Source organism: Limanda limanda, chromosome 2, assembly GCF_963576545.1.
Source record: "Limanda limanda chromosome 2, fLimLim1.1, whole genome shotgun sequence".
In the NCBI taxonomy this organism is placed as follows: domain Eukaryota; kingdom Metazoa; phylum Chordata; class Actinopteri; order Pleuronectiformes; family Pleuronectidae; genus Limanda; species Limanda limanda.
In genome coordinates this window covers 25,233,123-25,253,747 of record NC_083637.1, presented here as the reverse complement: position 1 = coordinate 25,253,747, position 20,625 = coordinate 25,233,123, and the positions used below count along the sequence as shown (strand labels likewise).

General features: G+C 41.8%; 1 protein-coding gene across 1 annotated transcript; it reads left to right on the top strand.

Moving 5' to 3' along the window:
* Positions 1-320: 320 nt before the first annotated feature.
* Positions 321-20,625, top strand: rgl3a (ral guanine nucleotide dissociation stimulator-like 3a). Its single transcript, XM_061093820.1, has 17 exons — positions 321-518; positions 7,186-7,475; positions 10,645-10,689; positions 10,892-11,061; positions 12,422-12,582; positions 12,677-12,988; positions 13,084-13,187; positions 13,937-14,021; positions 15,081-15,152; positions 16,734-16,820; positions 16,922-16,954; positions 17,047-17,168; positions 17,262-17,357; positions 17,590-17,725; positions 17,843-18,094; positions 19,840-19,954; positions 20,427-20,625. Exons 1-17 carry the CDS (start codon positions 321-323, stop codon positions 20,579-20,581), a joined length of 2,433 nt encoding a protein of 810 aa, XP_060949803.1. The 3' UTR covers positions 20,582-20,625.

The following is a 20,625-nucleotide window of genomic DNA, read 5'->3' as shown; positions in this document are numbered from 1 at the left end:
CTGCTGCCGTTAATGAATTGAGTTGGTCTGAGGCATTAACCTGATTTCTGTGCTACAATGGTAAATGTGATCATGAGACGTTCTTATTGAACGACCACTGACCCTGTTTTTAGATTTGTTCTTTTTGTCTCATGGACTTCACATGACTGGAAACAGGAGATTTTGAGTACGGAGCTGTTTGCAGTAAAGAGAGGATTACAGTAAAATGATGGTATGAGGAAACTGTACTCACGCCCTCCTCTCTGGCACAGATGAGGCAGCAGGTGTGGGAGAGATCTGACGAAGCGCGTGGGCCCGTGGTGTGACACAGAGCCGGGGAGATGAGGATCACTCTTCCGGTGTTCGGAGGCGGTGATGGAGGGGAGCCCCGCAGCCTCCGCAGCAAAGTGGGCCGGATGGGCAGGATGAGGAAGCTGCTGTCGCTCAGGACCAATCCCTGTGTGGACGTGCACATGGACTCTGAGCCTGGTGTGTGGCTGAGGAGCTTCCAGTTGATAGACACTGATGCACAGTATGAGGTGAGTTATTGTTGAGTGTAAAAAAAACACACGAATATTAGCTAATTTTGTCGTAAAAGAGGTACTAGTAGTAGGTCTATCTAAAAAAACATCTGACTCTGGGAAACAAATTCCTACCTAAATCTATTCAAATACCTCTGAACTATTTCTTACCTTACCTCTGAACACATTAAACCTGTTCTATTTGATCTCCTTTTGATTCCTATTTTTTCACATCCCATGCCCAAGCATGTTAACCCAGTAAAAAGGAGATTGACTCTTTTCCTATTGCCAGTAGACAATATTCCTTTCTGGATTTCTTTGCACCAGTGCGACGTGTTTGATGTCACGAATGCACCGACAATTTAGCGGCGCTCTCACCTTGCTGGCTTGCCAATTTAGCGCTTTCACCCGTGTGAAATGTTTCCACTGTCGAGCTGAGCTGGAGCCGACAAAAACCCTTGTCAACTGCAGAGTCATTAGATCCGGGAGTGAATGCTGATTGAATCCATTCACACTGCCGACAAAAGCCGGGTGTGAGTGAGGGTCAGTGGGTTTTTTGAGCCGTGGTAAAGAGGCTCGGTGCAGATCTGCACAAGGTGTCTCACATGTGACCTTAATAATTGACTGAGAAGAATAATTGAGTTTCAAGAAGAGTGTTTGATGAGTTTCCTGCTCACCTGACTTATTGGTTTACTGACAAACCAAAACAAGAAACATGTATGTGTGTTGGCATACTCTTTGTTACACTACCTCTTAGATTAACTCTTCAGAGATGAGGTTAACCACGTTCTCTAGCAATTATGAGTCACAAGGCTGATTCCACTGCTGATGTATCAGTATCACTCGATCTGTATCTGTGGCAGAACGGCCGCGTCATATCTTCTGTTTCGTGGGAACTTCCATTATCGCTCCCACTCAGCTGGACCTTTTCCCACTTGAGGGGTCACCGATAATAGCGACTGTTAAACGAATCCAAGGAGGAATCTGAACAGACTCTCTAGGAAGTTTGCAGCGTTTACTGTATTTCCATGATTCAAAAAGCCTTTTTGGCCATTTGATATTTTAGGGAAATCACTCCAGCCATCATGTATAGACATCCTCTTAAATGACTAATCCAGGGGGTTTAGTCATGCTCGTGTTTGTGCCCTGCCTGCCACCACATCACCCATTCATGTGTCTAATCAGTAGTAATTGAGGTCGGCTCTGCTGCATAGCGCCGTCTCTCCGCTCTTTTGTTCCCCCTCCGAGAGACTGGGTGGTACGGGCATACGTGGGAGAGTGAGAGTGGATGTTCAGTTCGGAGAGAGACAGAAACTCATTAGAGAAACAAAAAGCTCATTCTTCTCTTGGAGCTATCACGTCCCATCTGTTCTGCTTGTCAGTGTTTCTATAATATTTAGCCTCTCATCATTTACAATTTGAGTCTTTGAGGGAAATGTGCTCTGGATTTGAATCGTTTTCCCAGATTTCTGCTTTTCTTGGAGTCACAAAGTTGAGGTGACTTATTTCCGAGCAGGCAGCAGACCTGTTTCGTGAGGTATGTGGTGTGAGCAGGCACAAACGCCCACAAGGACCAAAACCGTCCCGACTGGATTTTTGTTCAAGGCAGAGGCGCTGCAACACCTCGCATGTGAATGTTGGCTTTAAGTCAGCTTCCAGTTGTATAAGTCTTCTCACCAAACTACTACCAAAGTATGTTACATTTGATCTCTTCCTGTAAAAGTATCGCTGGTGCTTTTATAGAGCTGAAAATATGCATCACCTGTTAGAATGTGGAGCCTGTTCAGAGAGAGGATCTGAGAAAATTAGGTAATTTCTAAGTTCATCTCATTAAAGTCTATATTGTCTCTGCCATGTTTTTCTATCATGAGGAAAGATACTGTTTTTACAACTAGAATCACTTTTAGAGAGTGCATACCACTGCCTCTTCATCACCACATTGTATATACACATTATATGGATCCAGACCAAATTTCACCTGGTCAGAGATATCAGCACTCTACACATGCCAGATTTTTTCCTTAAGATCTTTGTATTGTTTCTTGAGAGATTCCCCAAAATTTTGAAAAACGCCTTAACTCACAATGTTAAAGACAGTGAAAAAATTCCTGGATCGACCCCCCCCCCAAACTCCAAATTGAATAGGTTGTTTCTTCATCTATACCAGATCCTCCACCAAGTTTCATGGAAGTCCGTCCAGTATATTTTGTGCAATCCTGTTTACTAACAAACTATAGGCTCCATTATGCTTCTACGTATCCGTTTCTCGGAGAGGGTTGCACGGAGAGCGGAGAGTCTTTTTGATTTTTACTTCTCCGACGACTGTACGTTGAAAACAATTCACCGCCAAACCCATAGGTGGCGCAACGGAAGACGAGCTCAGAGAAGCCTACCCCATTTATGGGAAGAAGAAGTCCACGTGTGTCTGTTTACCTCTGTCGGCTCGCCTCCCACACACTGAACCATGGCAACTAACAGAACTAAATAAAGTGACACCCAGCAGGTCAAGATGCTGATGTTATCGTTTCTTAGCGCAGCGGTTCCCCGACTGTGTTGCTAATTCCACAGCTTGAAGCTCCGTGTAGCTTGGAGCTTTAATTGTATATCGCCAAATCCAATACAATTAAAGTTGCTGGGGGATTACATATTCACTTAACAGAAAAAAACAGAAAATGCCTCCACACGGCTCCTGTGGTGTCTTCAGATTGTCCGCGAGCCCCAACATTCAAATGCACTGCTCCAGAGGAAGAGATCAGGACATTTAGGCTGAAAACTTGATGTAAATTATGCTGTTTCACGTCGACACTGAATGTCAGGGTTCCTGGACACTTGGATCACAGCACAGGAGCAGCATGGAGGCATGTTGTGTGTTTTTTCTGTTGTTTTTTACTTTTGAAGAAGTGGTTGCCATTCACTTGAATTGTATTGGATTTGGCTGTAACGCTGTTTACCCCTGGAACTTTAAAAGTGTTGCGGCTGTGGCTGAGGGGTAGAGTGGTCGTCCTCCAACCTGAAGGTCGGTAGTTCGATCCCCAGTCTTCCCCACCTGCATGCCAAAGTGTCCTTGGTCAAAATGCTGAACCCTGATTTGGCCCTCATAGAACAACAAAGTGCTGCAAATAGATGCACTGTATGAATGTGTGTGTGAATGGATGAATGTAAAACTGTACTGTAAAGCGCTCTGAGTGGTCATCAAGACTAGAAAAGCGCTATATAAATACAAAACCATTTACCATTTACCATTTGTGTGGACTAAAAAACTTCACCCACCCCTCCATCGGCATAGTGCTAAGTAGATAATGAGGGGATTTTCATTTTTGGGGTGAACTATCCCTTTAATGAGCATTGTCCCTGTCGAATAAACAAATAAATAAAATTAAATCAATGTCACAGTTGAGTAATAGAGTATCCATTGTATCAGCGGTGACAATACTAATTATTTGTCAGTTATATCCTCGTGTTTGTTCATTTTCTTAATTGTTCGTATCCTCTAATTCTCATTGGCTCACACGACTAACCCCGCCCACACCTGCCTGGCTGGCCCCGCCCCCGCCGCATACCGCTCCCTCCTCTCTCTCTGACTCGTCTGGTCTCAGTCGCTGCTCCGCTGCAGCTTCATGAAGTGAGAGAGAGGGATGAGGGAGTGTGTAGCAGAGTGTGTGAGGACGGAGCCGACCTCCTGACCGCCGCCCCCCCCACACATCTGTCCGCCTCATCCAGCTGCGGCTCACAGGGATTCACCCCGCGCTTGAGAGACATGGGGAGATGGCACTTATCTATGGTAGGTTCCTCCAGGTTCTCCTTCAGGCGGTGGGCTGTCCTCCACCAGAGACCCGGGGGCATCACCAAGTCTTTTTCGTTCGTGTTCAAGGTTGAGTTGTCAGCCACACGTGGACCTAGTTGTCTGACTGGTCGTGAGTTCATGGTCATGGTCATAGTGCTGGTCTGAGATGCTCCAGGCTGTCGTGCTGTCGAGCCCACTGGTGTTAGACTGGAGTTTCTGTCATGTGATATCAGGTGTTCTCACACACTGGCTGCTTCTTTTGTTTGCTGCTTCTGGGACAGATAGCACTTTTCTGTGTGGACGCATTGTTTCCTATAGAGACTCATTCCTGGGCTGTGACTACTTGCTGGATGTGGGGTGAATGGCAGATATTATTATGACCAGCAGCATGTTCCATTTTGACAACAACTCGTGTTTCTCAGCCTGGCTCCTGGGACGTTCACTGACACTGCCCATATATTATTATTATTATTTGGCTCACCTTGATTAAAACTACCGGCATTCGGCTCGTACAGTACTACAATTAATCCTCCCCCATGATGCTTAGAATTTAATTTAAAATTGTTGTTTTTTATAAAAATATTTGTATCAGCCTACTGATATGAATTAGATGTACAAAAAAAAAAGACACACCAGTCAAGACATGTAAATGTTACTTATTTCTAATATAATTTGCTCTTTTTAATCTCTCTCTTTAACCGTAACTTGTTGTTAATAATAATAATTATGATATTGATATATTTTTTAGATTAAAACATTGTCCTCTTCAGTTACATGTCATGCAGGATTTGCAATTATTCTCTTGTGTCTTGTTTGTATCGTCCTTGAACTTGTCACATGGTGTTTCAGTATGAATCTATCTCGCAGTTCTTAATCATAACTGAATACAAGTGCTCATCATCATAAGTGGTATGAATATGAAAGAGACTTTCTTATGTAGGTATTTGTTTTTTCCATTCTTTGCTGCTAAAAGTGAAAAATTATCAATATTTGCCATGAACGTAAGATATGAAATACTAAAGATTATCTTATGAAAATGGCAAGGGTGTGTGGTCCATTAACGGACGAATTTGACAAACATTTCTTAATGAAAGAACATTTTAGTTATAGTTGTGTACAAAATGTAAGTTGTTACATAAATCATCTACAGAGACGTGTTATGACAAATGAAAAAGTTCTGCCAACAAACTTTATCTGTGGACGTAGTTTTTCTGTTTTATAGCAGTTATAGCTTATAGCCAAATTCTGGCCTGGTGTGTAATAGTGTGTAAATGTTACATGTATGAAACCAACAACCTGGCATGTCTCTGTAGCTGGTCAACCAACCAGATGTGCCTGCTGGTGTCTAGCTGTCAGACCAGCTTGTAACAACAATGGCTCAGATTTGGCCGAAATTATATTGACTCACTGTAAATAGCTGCATCGGGCTTCAGTGTTGTATCTGTGTTTTCCACGTACATTTATGTTTCCCCCTAACCTTATGAGCCCAAACCTATCCTCACCGAAGGCAGCTCAAACACACACACATCACTGGGCTGCTGTCGTGTTGTTTGCTAAGTGATGGCAGTTGCTGTTGTGGAGCTGAAGCACTAATAAATATTGTGACATTATAATTTTCCAAAAGAATGAAATGGTTACATTTTAAACTGTGATACACGTCCTGATGGTTAGATTTACCATTTCAATCTTTTTAATGATCTAAAAATACTGCGGTGATTCGGTTGATACTCCCCATCATCAACAATGGTTTTGAAAACACTTCTGGTTAAACCAGTTGGATTTTCCAGTGTAACTATGTGACACCATTGCCTGTGTTTGTCTGAAGTTCAGGAAATGGTTGAACACAAATCTTGACTCAGTCTAATTCGGTGTCAGTTGTCAGGGGAACATGAATTTTGGAAAACACCGACTTTTTATTTGCTGTCTTCAGCATTATCATGATGTGCTGAAATTACTTCTTTAGCAATGTAATAGGTTAAATCGACCTCTGTGTATGAAATGTGCTTTAAATATTAAATTGACTTGCCAGCTTTAACGTTGCAAGTTTGATATGACATTATTTAATTTCGAATAAATATATAATTTAATTTACAATATGAACCTTTTCAGCAGATTTTAACAATACAATGAGAATATGATAAATTCTGCCAGTATAATCGTGATGCAATTTCTTTCACACCATTTAATTTGTAGTTGCCCTTATCGTTCACTTTTTCCAGAGGCAGAGAAATATCTAACAAAGACACTCACACATAGAGGGAAAATGTATGGCTGCTGTTGTCTGTAACAAGTACGAAGATAGAACTGAATTAAGAAAAAAAACTGGGTCAGGGTTCAATAAATCCTCCCCCTGTTTGTTCATATGAACACATAAGGAAGTGAATGACTCTTTGCCAACTCATGGGTCCGGGTGTCATGTCTACGTCAGGAACTGGGTCACAAGCAGAAGCTGAAGAATGAGGTTAATTGATGCTGGGTTTGACCCTTTTTTAATGAAATTGCTCATTTTGAGGCTTATTGCATTTGTCATGAGGTATTTGCTGCAGATATGTGAGATTGTCGCAGTAATTCAGTGAAGTAGATAATGTTGCGGCTGTTAAGAAAGATATAGTTGTAGTTATTAAGTACAGGGAAGTTTGAAACATACAGAGGCTCCTTAGTTTAGCCTTCGCATATCTGCACAAATTAAGATCACATGGAGAATGAAAAAATGCACCGCTGCTATAGGTTTCCACTATAAAGTTCAGGGAATTAGTGTTTTTCCATGATGTTTTTGTGACAAGCTCTTAAGTGTGTAACGTAGTCGTCTAGTTGACCTACATTATCATAAAGAAAAGGCAATATCAAGTATTTGCATGTGAGATTTGCCAGATCTTGATGACCTTGCGTTCTCCCCTGCAGGACCCGGTGCAGGAGTGGGGGGAGGAGGAGGAGGACGGGGCCTTGTTTGGCATCACGCTCCGCAGGGAGCCCGTCCAGCCCAATTCCGAAATGGCCGAGCTGGCCACGGCCTTCAGCTTTGTCCAGTACCACACGGTGAAGGTGCGCCGGCTGAAGGCCGCCACCCTGGAGCGTCTGGTCACCCACCTGCTGGACCGTGACCACCAGGAGCCCGACTTCACCCGTGTGTTCCTCTCCACCTACAGGGCCTTCACCTCCACCAGCACCCTCATCGAGCTGCTGTTTCAGAGGTGAGAAACCGTCCACACTGAGGCGCTATACAGAAAAGTGTTGAACTGAGACGTATGGCAACAAAAACCAGAGGAAGCAATCAACTGCTCAGAAAACGGACAGATCTGCTCAGTTTCTCAGATGAGAAGAGTCCCATGAGAACATCAGTGCCACTCGTATTCATTCTATAAGCCACATATGTTAGCTTAGCTTAGCATGAAGACAGGAAACAGGGAAATTGAAACCTGGCTCTTTGATAACATGACAAAATCCACTTATAAACACGTCAGGTGTAAAAATGTAATAAAACATTTAGTTTTATGGAGGATTGTAATACCTTCAAACAGAACCAGCTAACTGTTTTCAAAATTTCTAGTCTAAATCTTGGTAAGACAGTAAAAAGTGCAGTTGACTTTAAAATGTTGTTCTCAGTGAAATCTATACAGAAGGCTAAACCATATGGATTTAGGATAAATATTAACAAAGAAAAAAAGTTAATAAAACAGTAATAATGCTAAAATAGTTTTTACAATGCTACGGATTTAAACTAACTCGGTACTTGAGCCTGGGAGCCTATATTTTCTATGAAAGAAGAACAAGAGACTTCACAATGTAGTGTGTTCAAATTTGTCTGTCTCTGATGCTTTGTTACTCTGACTGGTTGTTCCTCTGCTCTGCGACTGTTGATAACGCCTTTGGAAATTGGCTTGGTGAAACTGAAAATAAGAAAAGTAGAAACTGTTGAAAAGAATCAGTCTTTTTAATCTTTATTTGAATCAGTCTCGAGAACATAGAAAAAAGAAGGATTCACAACAACAAAACAGCACCACAAAGAGGAATTAATCGAGAATCATAGAAAACGTCAGATAGAAACTGTAGTTGGAGGCTGGATTCTAGCTCATTCAATTTTAACGGTGTGAAATATCTGAAACCAGATCTGCCAATGTTTGTGCACAAATGAGGGATATCTATGGGAACTGTTACAGGAGTCGTTACCAAAGTTAACTATGTAAAGAATTAACACAGAAGTCGAACCCCAGTATCCTGGCTGATAGTTTTCTGTTTGACCCAGTCAGCCACACCGTTCCCTCTATGAATGTACTTTCCAGATCTCCATCACAGCATGTTCTCGGTCTGTGTTCTCTGCAGCAGACATACCTGTTCTGGTGTGTGTTACCTAAGGTGCAGACATAAGTAGAGCATACTGTATGCAAAACCATGTTCTACAGCATGCCACATGCCACACATCAATCTCCAAAGATAGAAATGTAACACCTTCTTGTACGTTGCCTCGGCTGTTCTCAAAGTGAGTCTCTGTTGACGCTCTGCAAGTTGGACAGGTGTTATTGTCATGAGCTCAACAAAGCCCCCCAGGAGATTTGTTCCATTCCTGAATGGCCATGGCTACGCCCACCACGCCCAGCGGAGTGTTTTTTATATCTCTGGCATCGAGAATGGATTTGATTGACAAATTACCTGCAGGAATGTCCTTTCTGAAACGAATACATGTTAGAGTTAGACATAGCAAGACTCCTCTGTCATTAATCCTCTGTGTGGGAGACAATCCACAGAACTCAGTTCTTTGTCTGTTCTTCAAAGCTCATCTTTGCTTATTGTGCTGCGAATTGCTTCCCGTAATAAAACTGTTCTGTAGAGTTGTGGTATTGTGTCAAACAGTCGCCCTCATATCTCTGGTGCTGGTGGCAACAGGTTTCCTGTGAGGTCAGCCTCACGATAACTTGGGAAGTGTTTTTTTCCTGCTTTGACTTGTAGGATTTTGTACTTAAAAACATTTAGTTTTTTAAACCACCTGTACTGTAACTTGATAGGTGCTATTTGATTTTAATGTTGATGATTGTCATTCTCTTATAACTTCCAAACATGCTCAATAATCTGCTCCGATTGGGCACATTGCACAAACACTGGGACTTTAAAATTCAGGTTCTTTTGTCACATTTTGATTTAACTAGTGCAGTAACTGTTCTAAACCTCCCTGTTTGTAATTTACTGTTTTCTTGACTTGTCCTTCATGTTCTGGACTGATACTAGATTTCAGTCGGCATCAATAATTATCACATTAATTAAAGATTTTTACCCCTGGATATAGTTTGGGGTTGAAAACTCTTCTTTATGAAAAGATAATGACAAACACTTGATAAACAGCAAAACAAACAAATCGGAGGTATATATATTATGTGTTATACCTCCTCACTACATAATGTATAAGCAATATGTCAATCAATATTTTTAATATTGCTATATATGAAAATGATTTTGCAATGTTTATTGATAGTATTGACTTTCCCTAACCCAGCTCTAGCTCTAAAGCATATTTATTCTTTTAAAAATATCCGTAGGTTACATTTGTCTGTTTTACTCTCCAGACTTTATTACAAGGCCTCAGTGTCTCTGGTGGGATTTAACAGGTTGCAGGACATTTCCATAGGATGAACTTCTATAGACCGTCAGTTCAGGGACATGTTTTCCACTCCAGGATGTTTTCTGTCACCATGTCTCAGTGTTGTCCCCCCACTGATATTTAGTTCCTAGGTCATTGGGCCTCATTCACCAGCCGTTCTCAAGAAAGAAAAAAAAAAATTTTAAACCCGTATGCAGTTTTTATGAAGATTCTGACGTTCACCAATGTTTTTCTTATCTGGGATTTGTTCTTTTGATTTGTGCACCTTCCTTTTCTTTCCCCTTCCCCCTCTCTCTTCTGTGTTTGACAATATTTATCTTGGCTTCAAATCGGAGATCAAACTATTTTTTTATACAGATATGCGACTTTCTCCGGATACAGCTTTCACTGAACGTGTACCTACATTCCATGTATTATTTTTTGGTATTTAATGTCCACTGCTGACACAAAAAAATTATAAATTTTTTCACGGTTCGAGTCCGGTTTGGTAGCATCTTTAGATTTTCGTTTAATCATTTGTCAGTTTTCAGTGTCTGTGATTTCTGTACGTGCACATGCCAATGCAGTCTCCTGCCCTTTTTTTCATTGGTGGGGTGTTTCCCTGTGCTAATTCCAAAAAATCCACGCACTTTTAACTTACGAAAACAGGGCGAACAATTAAACAAGCAGTATAAGAATGCGTAAGAAAACGAACCCTGACCTAACCCCTACCCACTAAGAAGATATTGGTGAATGAGGCCCTTTGATAACTGTGTTCTCCTTTCACACAGAGACGACTCAATCGCCAACCTGGATAACACTGTCTGCCCTCGCAGGTGAGAGTCATCAAGTTTTGCCTTCAATCCAAATTGAGTTTGGATAATTTTGTGTAGTAAAAGCCTCAGAGCATCAACTGGTGTGTTGACATTCAGGTCTTCCGATTTTTGTGGCACCTCTATCCAGCACCTATAGTGTTTATCGAGTTTTGCCGTTGAATACTTTCTGTAGAATCGACTAACCTCCCCTTCCTCCCCTCAGTACCTTACCCCCAGTGATTCGGCTGTGGCTGGAGGACTACAGTGAAGACTTCCATGAACCCCCCAAGTACCAGGCCCTCAGGCTGCTTTGTGGGCTCTTGAAGCATCGCCTCTGCTTCAGACGTGTGGCTCAGACTGCTGAGAGCCTGCTCAAGAGGCTCCAGGAACAAGGTATATAGGAGGATGGGGGGTGCAGTTACGTATTGTCTGTTTATCTCCTGCCACCACAGTGCATGACCTGCTGGTGATGGTGGTGGCTGTGCGTGTGTACTGTCGACACATGATGTGTGTATTATGTGTAAGAGATAGTATGGAGAGAAAAAACTTCATCTGGCATTTAACGCAACTCAGTGTCTCAATATTCAAGATGTTCACTGTAATTGACTCAATGCTGCCATGTTTTAAAACAATATAATTAAAGGTAAGACTTGTTGCTTTCATGGCACAAATACCATATATAAAACAAAGTTTTCAGATAAACATTATTGCAGGAACATTATCACTTTATTTACACATTGATATATTCAAATTATCAGTTCAACCATTTAAATCATGATTATACATATGCTGTCTATGCACAAACTTTTCACAGAAGTTTCTTTGTCTGTATGTGGAATGTACATCTTGAGAAGCGTTCATCGAATCGGCTTCTCACTTTGCGAGTGTATTGTAAATTGTCCCAGAAAGTGCGGTGCGGAGTTTGGAACAATTTAGAAGCTCAAAACATTAAATATAAAAAAAGGTTTAATTAAATGGTTTTCTATAGCAGGCTGTGTGCCTTCAGTGTTGATCATGTCTTCTTCTACATTCCTCCAAAAAACAACAGCAGCTGCCGGCAACTGGCTCAAACCAGGGGTCAAAATCGCCGCTAGTTCATTTTGATAATTTTATTATGTTTATTTCTGATATCGGACTAGAGACACAGACAAACTGACTGACGTGTTACAGGTGCAGATCTTCGTGATGGCAAAACATTCACAGATTCACTTCCTGTTTCACAATTTGTTTCTTCAATGTTTATTTTGTTGCTGTGTGGCTGAACTACGGAGCTTTTAATTTGAAAAGTTGTGAACTTGGGTCTTAAGATTGTGGCATTTGATAAAAAAACATTGAACATAAAATCGTCACTGCAGATAAACAAGGTAGGATGAACTCAATGTTTTCTGACTTCACTCTGCACCATCGACTATAAACAGCTCTGCGCAAAACGTTCAGCACTCACAAAAAAGTGCCTGATTATTGTACAACTATTTGAGGAGGACTCACTAATGACAATGAATAATTCTGAAGTGGCTCCAGAGCATTAATAAAAAGATTTAGAACAGGCACTGCACTAGTTAATATTACTAAAGAAATGTGCTTTTCATGGCTCAATATGCTGAAATAATTCAGTGAAATGAAACTTAAAAATACTCTGGCACCAATTTTCTCTCCGATATATGTGATGCATCATTACCTGTTTGTCAATGTTTTGTGAGGTTTCCATGAGCAGCCTGTTTGATTTTCATTTATGATTTTATGTGTGTGACAGATTGCAACCGGTCTGCGTCACATCACGGTGGTAAATCATTGCAGCAGGATCCGGGGGACGAGGAGGACGGAGGTGACATGTCCGCTAAGGAGGAGGACAAACACAGCTTTATGGACTTCCCTGTTACAGAAGTATCGGAGCAGCTGACCCGACTGGACGCTGTAGGTTTCATTTACAAACATCTGAAAGCTGTTTTCCGCGTCACAGCATGTCACTAACCCGCACTGTGTGTCCTTGTCATGGTCTCTCCCTCAGGATCTGTTTGTCAGAGTGGTGCCCTTCCACTGCCTGGGCTGCGTCTGGTCCCAGCGTGACAAGAAAGAAAGCCGAAACCTGGCGCCCACCGTCCGCGCCACCATCTTCCAGTTCAACGCCATCACCAACCGTGTCATCACCTCACTCCTCTGTCCGTCCTCGCCCAGCCCTCCCACTTCCTCTCCCATCTCATCGCCCATCTCCTCCTCTCCCTTCCTGTACCCCTCCACGGCCCCGAGCTCACCTCGCTGCGGGCACGCCAGCCCCGCCCACAGAGCACGCATCATCGAGAGGTGGATCACTGTTGCACAGGTCAGGGTGGAAAGTAATTTCAAGTTACTGACCTATAAATGAGTGTAGTTTTTTTTTTTAAAGCATAACAGAACCTTTTTTATCTGTCTGTGTAGGAGTGTAGAGAGTTGAAGAACTTCTCCTCTTTGAGAGCGATCCTGTCGGCGCTGCAGTCCAACGCTGTGTATCGCCTCAAGAAGACCTGGGCGGCCGTCAGCAGGTCAGCAAACCACTTCAAGACTCTGCAGGGTTGTTTTACTGAGAACATAGAGAACATAGTTGTTTTACATAAACCCGTGATCAGGGCACAAAATGAAAAAATTAGTGAAAACTGGCCGAGAGGATAACTATATTAAATCACCTTTGATATAGTCATCAGTGGAGCTGCTTTCAGACATTCACTGAAGTCTGGTTAATCTCCTTAAATTTTCCGGAAAGCTTAAATAGGACAAATATCTGAGTCAGTTGCTGAACCCCTAGTAAAGACTCTGGATGATGTAGGAGTGGTCTCTTGTGAGAATACAGCAGGACATTCACAAGATGGGTGCAAAACTTCACTCAGAATGAAAAAGCCTCTGTTTTATGAGACAAACTGACTCCAAACCAGGGCTGGATTGTATTATTATCCTTGAGAAAAAGGTTTGTTGTATTTAATCCGCTAATGAAGTCATGTTTACATCAGCTTTCTTTTTTTGATTGTTAGCAAGATAATCAAAAAAAAAGAATTCCCATGAAAGTTTGTGGAGGAGTGGAGCATTACTCGAGGAAGAACCAATGAAATCTGTAAGATTTCGAGCAGATGCGGATAGATGGCGGCTCCAATTTGTTTTTTACTTTCTTTAAAATGGCGTGATAAGGTGTGCGCTCCCTCAGTGCCTTTCTAGTTTTACATGAAACCTTTCTTAAGGTGAATTTTGACTCTATATGGAAGGAAACTGTCGTAACAAACTGAACATGTTTTGGTTTCAGGGAGAGCACGGCCACCTTCGATCACCTGTGTGACACTTTTCCTGATGAAAACTGTGTGTTGACCACCAGAGAGATCCTTGTGGAGGTAAGTGCATGTTAAATGAACAAGGGCCAGATCTGTTGAATTGGATTAAATTGACAATCTGTTGATTGAAAAGGAATACTAGAAAGTTTAAAACAATTGTTAGTTGCAGCTTCTGTGTATTGTCAAATGTGTTATACACACGTCGGCCAATAAGAATGCTTTCAAAAAAGGTAAAAACTAGAACAGGACTAATTAGAATGCAAACCTCCACCAGGGCCCAACAGTCTCCTTATGAAAACTTATTGAAATTCACATCAGGACTTTTTATTTGGATCTTAACCAAATTTCACACTCATAATATCATCCTGGATTTTCCCCCTGATTTTCCCCCTGATCCGGATCTGCACCAAAATTGAATGGGCTCTTCTCTGACCTATACCAAATCCTTCCACAAAGTTTTGTGACAATCTGTCCAATAGTTTTTGTGTAATCCTGCTAAATAACAGACAAACAAACGGCAATGAAAACATAACCTCTTGGTGAAGGTAATAAACCCAGATTGCTGGATGTATTATGCACCAATGGCCTGGTAGTTAACTGGTTTCCCTTGATGGTCTAATCTCATCTTTTTTGTGTGTGTGCTTTTGTCACCTTAACTCATAAGACTTGATGTGTGTTTGGTGTTCAGGCCCCTTGCTGCTCTGTGTCCTTTTGTCCGCACTGAAAAGCAGTAGATATGAATGTGTGTTTAGTGATTGTTACTCTTATCAGCTGCCCAGTCTCTAAAGAGTTATCAAAAAGCCATTCTTTGTGCCCAACACTAATAGAAAAAGCTAACTGGACATAAGCCGAATTAATAAGCAGTTATTAATTTCATTGAGAACGTTTTGTCTGATACAGTACATCCCTCAGGTCATAAATAACAAAACAGGCTGTAACCTTGTGGACCGGCTCTGAACAATAGTTGTCACACTGCCCGACACTTCAACAGCCAGCAGCAACCATTTATCTAGTGTGTCCGAGTTGTTTTCATCTCACACCAAGCTCTCTAATACTGACACTGAATTTCTGTTGTTTTGTTCTATAAATACAAATATGACTGTTGTCCGTTTCCTTCAGGATGACAGCCCCTCAGATAGCAGCGTCACCACGGGCTCTAGACCGCGGCTCTGCCCAACGTCCAAACAGATGGTAAGAAAAATAACTTTTTGGTTTGGAAAATAACCTTGTGGTACCTCAGTTTTAGGTTTTGACAACCAAAGTGAAGTGACTGTTTCAGCTGCACCATTCAGTAAAAACTGAAAGGAAGAGGTATATTTGTGTCTGCCTGCGTCATCACTTGTGCTTCTCTAAAAGTAACATGTTCTCAAGCTGGTTTACTTTACTTAAATAGACGTCAGTTCCCTCCCAGTTTCCTCTTCGCTTCCAATCTGTTCTTTTAATAGGAAACCACTCGTCTAACAGGGTTGGTGTCAGATGTTCGTAAATCTGTTACTCACCCACGTACCCCTCCCTTGCCCCAAGCCATCATAATGATTCATTGCACTCGTTGTCATATATGCCAATTCACAGCGCCCAACCCTTAATCTGAACTGGTATCACTGTTGGTATTCTTCTTTAAACAAAAGTTGACGTGCATGCATTGTTTCCCACAGCTTGCCAGTTTACTCAGTCTGGGTTGGGCTGTGTATAAAAGTTTTACAACCAAATCCTCACCTTGTTTAAAAAATTATTTTTAAAAACCTTTTAATCAGTCTGTGTTTCTCTATCAGTTTTTTTTTTGGATCTTATTATCATTACATTGGGCGATCGCAGTAACATCTTCTGCTCAGACTCAAGAGACTTATTATTCCATTAAATATAATGGATTTGTTATTTCTTACTTAAATCTAAGAATCTGGCTCAATTCCAGTGGTTCAGCTTGACATATCCTCTAGCAAGGGTTACGGCCATTGCTAGTAGTGATGCACACTTTGCCTAATAAAATATTTTGTAACTGATTGATACTTCATAATCTAGAAGTAAAAAAAATTAAATTTGTTGTCGAGACCCAAATTCCATTTAGCCTCAGATGATGTGTTTTAGGTGATGGATCAGTCAGTCTTCATGGGAGGAGACAAACCATCAGACACTAGAATATGTCACTCAGTAAAGTGCATACCCGCCATGGCCCAACAGTTCCCTTAAAGGGATAGTTCACCGAAAAATGAAAATTCACTCATTATCTTCTCACTACTATGCCGATGGAAGCCATCACTTCTTTAAACGTAGAAAAAACTGGTGTAAAAAATCTAGATAATGCTTAATAAAAAAGTGAAAAAGCAAATCCTTGATGTGCCCCCTCTTTCAAATTGAATTGGTTCTTCTTACCTGATCCGCTATTTTTTGTGGTAATTATTCCAGTATTTGTGTTATATTGCTAAATGACAAACATACAAACCAACCAACATGCGTACGGGCTGAAAATAAAATCCTCCTTGTGGAGCTAATTATCATAAGCAGCCTTCTGAACGTCTTCGGGCGTGCGTTCAGTCCAAAAACAGACAGGCAGATGTTAAGGGGATGAATGAAATTGAATAATGAAAAAGTATAATTTTGTACTTTTTGTACTGCTAATCCTTACTCCAGTCTTACTCCAAGAGTGATCAATTAGGAGATCACTACCCTCATGTCTGCAACGTCTTGCAAATGCATTTAATTAAACAAACATAGCAGAATGTTTATTCCATTTTTTTTTCAGTTGTAAACTCATGGTTTGATTATTGTTCCCAGAACCTGAGCAGTGGAATTGTGCCGTACCTGGGCACGTATCTGACCGTCCTCACCATGCTGGACACAGCACTGACTGACACAGTGGAGGTGAGAACTCATCACACCCACAGACCAAGCTGTTGTTTGCAGTTGATCTTTTTAAAAACACTTGACGCCACATTGAACTGGTTGTTCTTCCCTTCTCACAGGGTGGACTCGTCAACTTTGAGAAACGCAGACGAGTAAGTGTCGCCTCCTGGTGGTGTCTTGCATGAATGACTACCAACACGCTCCACTTTGATTTCATGTTCTTTTCTTCTTCTGTTTTTTCCAGGAGTTTGAGATTATCTCCCAGATCCGACAGCTTCAGGCTTCCTGTTCCCACTACAGCCTCCCGGTGAACCCTCGTATCACAGCCTGGCTGCAGGCGCACACCCTGCTCACAGACCAGGAGAGGTGAGACACACACCGACGACCCTGCAATGAGATATAAATACAATCATCGCTATTGTGTCATATCTTAGAGTCTGTTTTGTTGTCTTTTTGAAGCTATGAGCTGTCCCGTGACCTGGAGCCTCCAGTTGACCCGTGTCCCAACTCCCCCAACTCCTGGAGCAGTCGTCTGATCACGAAGAAGCTCGCCACGTAAGACTGAGCGAGCACCTTTACATAAAAGCTGTCAAAACTGGATGTCTTTCAATTCATTCAAAATAATGTAGTGGTAGATAATGTCTGTATGAAAAAACACATTGTTATAGCCAATTGTGGGCCGGAATTGTTTAGGATTTTTAAACACAGATAGATGTACTTTATTGATGAGCACTTGTGGTTCTTCATACTTATTTTTACTATTCAGTGAAATAAATTGTGTGTGCAGGTTGCGATCGGTCAGTGACAGCTCCCTCAGGAAGACCCATGCTGATCAGATCAGTGTGTCGTCCTCTGGCTCCAGCAGTTCAGACATGGAGGAGCTCTCGGCCCCTCAACCTTCGCCACTCAGACTCAAACTCAAGGTACAAACACCAACACTCTCACTCTCATATGTTTGTGATCAACAGGGTCGTTGGTTGGGTCACACATTTGCAAAACTGGCTTGAAATTTGAACAAAATATGCATATTTTCTCCTCAGTCTCTGTCCGGTTCTCTTCTCGACGTAGCCGAGGACTTCTCCTCCTCTCCGAGCCTCTCCACCTCCTCCTGCAGCTCCTCTCATCCGGACCTCAGCTCCTCCTCTCTGGCGCTGAGCCCCGAGTCGTCGTCATCATCCAGCTGCTCGTCTCAGGCCTCACTGCCCGTCTACAACAAGCAGGTCGCTGACTCGTGCATCATCAGGGTCAGTGTGGAGTCTGTCAGCAATGGAAACGTCTACAAGAGCATACTGGTGAGGGCGGTGGTTTTGTAATCGTGTTTTTTCTGTCTGTTGTTGGCACTTCCTTAAAAAAAGAAAAAAAAAAGCAGAAGAAACAAAAAAGAAAGCAGAAGTGGGAGGGGTTTGTGTTGGTTAATGACCTGTCACCCAAGAGCATTAGAAGCAAGGTTACTATTGACCAACTCTTCTATAGCATTTTGTCCAAGATAATAAATCTTAACAGATTAGCAATATTTACTGACGTTTGCAAACACTATAAAGTGATTTAAACCAGGATTTATGAAGGAATCCTTCATCTTGTATCAACATAATCAGTTTACACATATCTCTTATTTTCACTGTCACTCAATGTATTCAAAATGTCATGATATTCAGTGCAGGTAGATGGTGCTAAATATCCATTCAACAAATGTCATGTAACCAGCAAATGATTGGATTACATAAGTTTCTACTGGCACCACCCTTTGGTCCATTTTCATGATTTAAAACCCCCCAGTCTGTAAAATGCAAGCTATCCATTATAAGTTGAAAGCGACAACAAAAAATAACTGAAAAGAATGTCTCTGCACCGTGCTGCAGCAGAGAAGAGTCGTGTCACAGGAATCTTATCTCGTGAGCCAGTTATTGGAAATATTTGGAAACATTTTGTATTTAACGCACATACCGAAAAAGGAACCTGATAACATTTGCGATGCAATCTGCAAACTATGTGGTCTGAAGGACAGGATCTCGAGATAACACTTCGAATCTCCACACACTCACTCAGCTTTGAGAGGGAGAGTGCCCGCAGTGAAATGTAATATTACAGATCAAAGTGCTCCACACATACTGAACGGATCAATGTCTTCTCTTGTATAATGTCTGTCTTGGGTAATCAGCAACACTGGTGTTGTCACAGGTTTATTACAAAATTGGAAACTTTCCACATCCTCAATTAAATATACATTAAAATACAGTAATACAAAGAGGATGTATAAGTAAATTATGATGTAATCCACTAGAATGTCACTCAGTGGAGTTCATACATCTGCCAAGGCCCAACAGAGCCGGCAATATGTCGGTCCCATAAAAAGGCCTTCACTCGAAACCAAGGACAGTCTCGCAACGTTAAAGAAAATGAAAGAAACAGTGATCGAGATTTGCATCAAAACATAATATGTTCTTTTGAGGTTCGTGCCTTTTCAAATTTCATGGGAGTAGGCTGAGTTTTTGTGAAATCTTATTAACAAACAAACACAGAGGAAACACAACCTCCTTAGCATGGATGTTACCAAGGTGAGGGCCAGCTCCTCCCTGTATTTCATCGTCCTCACTCTTGAACAGTTAAGAAAGGCCTGAGCATGTCTGGTATGTATTCAGGCTTGAGTCCACTCAAGAACAGTTCAAGCACCTGCATTCTATAGGAAATCTCGATTCTGGGGTCATGAGAGCACGGCTGTTTGGAGCCGGATTTAAGAGGCTCTCAATAGTTGAGAAAAGGATTCTGGGATACATTTTTTAAATCAGTTTTGAGAATTTACCTGGTCTTTCATTTCTATTCTGCTTTGTTGAAGTTAGTGAGGTGGTCTGAAGTGTGTGTTAGTGTGTGTGTGTGCACGCTCAGAATAACTCAACAACAACTGAATATATAATATACATAATAAATAATAAGTGTAAAGTCTGAGGGGGTCTGGAGACTTTCTGAATGTGCTGTGTATGTCAATGACCTCAGCTCAGAATGAAAGGTATTTACCGTCCGTGTGATGTGTCCTCTCCAGCTGACCAGTCAGGACCACACTCCTCATGTGATCCAGAGAGCGATTGAAAAACACAACATGGAGGACGTCAGCTGCCACGACTTCAGCCTCTGCCAGATGCTCAACAACGGAAAAGGTTTGCTCACAATCTGATTGACTCTAACACGTCTTTCTCTAGAGTAGGATTCTCCAATGATACTGTTTTTATAACTTTTTCAAACTGTATTTATTGGCCAGTATTTAAATCGAAAGCAGGGAACATTTCGGCCTCTTTTTATTGTGTTACTCACAAACAGCAGGAGATCCACTGTAGAGGAAGCCATGATACGTTTCTTCACCAACAGTGCCTGTAAAATACTATCATCCAAATCAGCTGCAAGACATGATGATGCTTTCAGAAAGGGTAAAAACTGTCGGCTAGAAAATAACAAATGCTCCTCCCTGCCTTGAGTTATGCTCTCATTCGTTCCAAACAGAGTTAAAGTGGAGACATTTCAGACAATTGCTCGCCTAATAATAATTCTTAGAGATGTAGTAAGGGAAGTAGAAGTAGACTAAGAGGAAACAAATTTCAACACCTCATCACCTCATCTCTCCTTCTGCCTCAGAGCTCCTGATCCCCGACAAGGCCAATGTCTTCTACGCCATGTGCACCAGTGCCAACTACGACTTTGTCCTGCGCCAGCACTGGAGGAGCCACGGGAGACATGCTGCCTCTTCTCTCAGCCCCGGAGCTCCGGCCAAGGGTCGCCACGCCAAGTGATGAGCTACTGCGGGTTTGAAATGCAACTGGGAGACGGACAAGGT

Excerpts from the sequence above, each read along its gene's own strand:
- rgl3a (XM_061093820.1), top strand. The coding sequence starts at position 321 with ATGAGGATCACTCTTCCGGTGTTCGGAGGCGGTGATGGAGGGGAGCCC. Across the intron at positions 7,476-10,644 it reads ATCGAGCTGCTGTTTCAGAG|AGACGACTCAATCGCCAACC; the intron begins GTGAGAAACCGT and ends CCTTTCACACAG. Across the intron at positions 13,188-13,936 it reads ACCTGGGCGGCCGTCAGCAG|GGAGAGCACGGCCACCTTCG; the intron begins GTCAGCAAACCA and ends TTTTGGTTTCAG.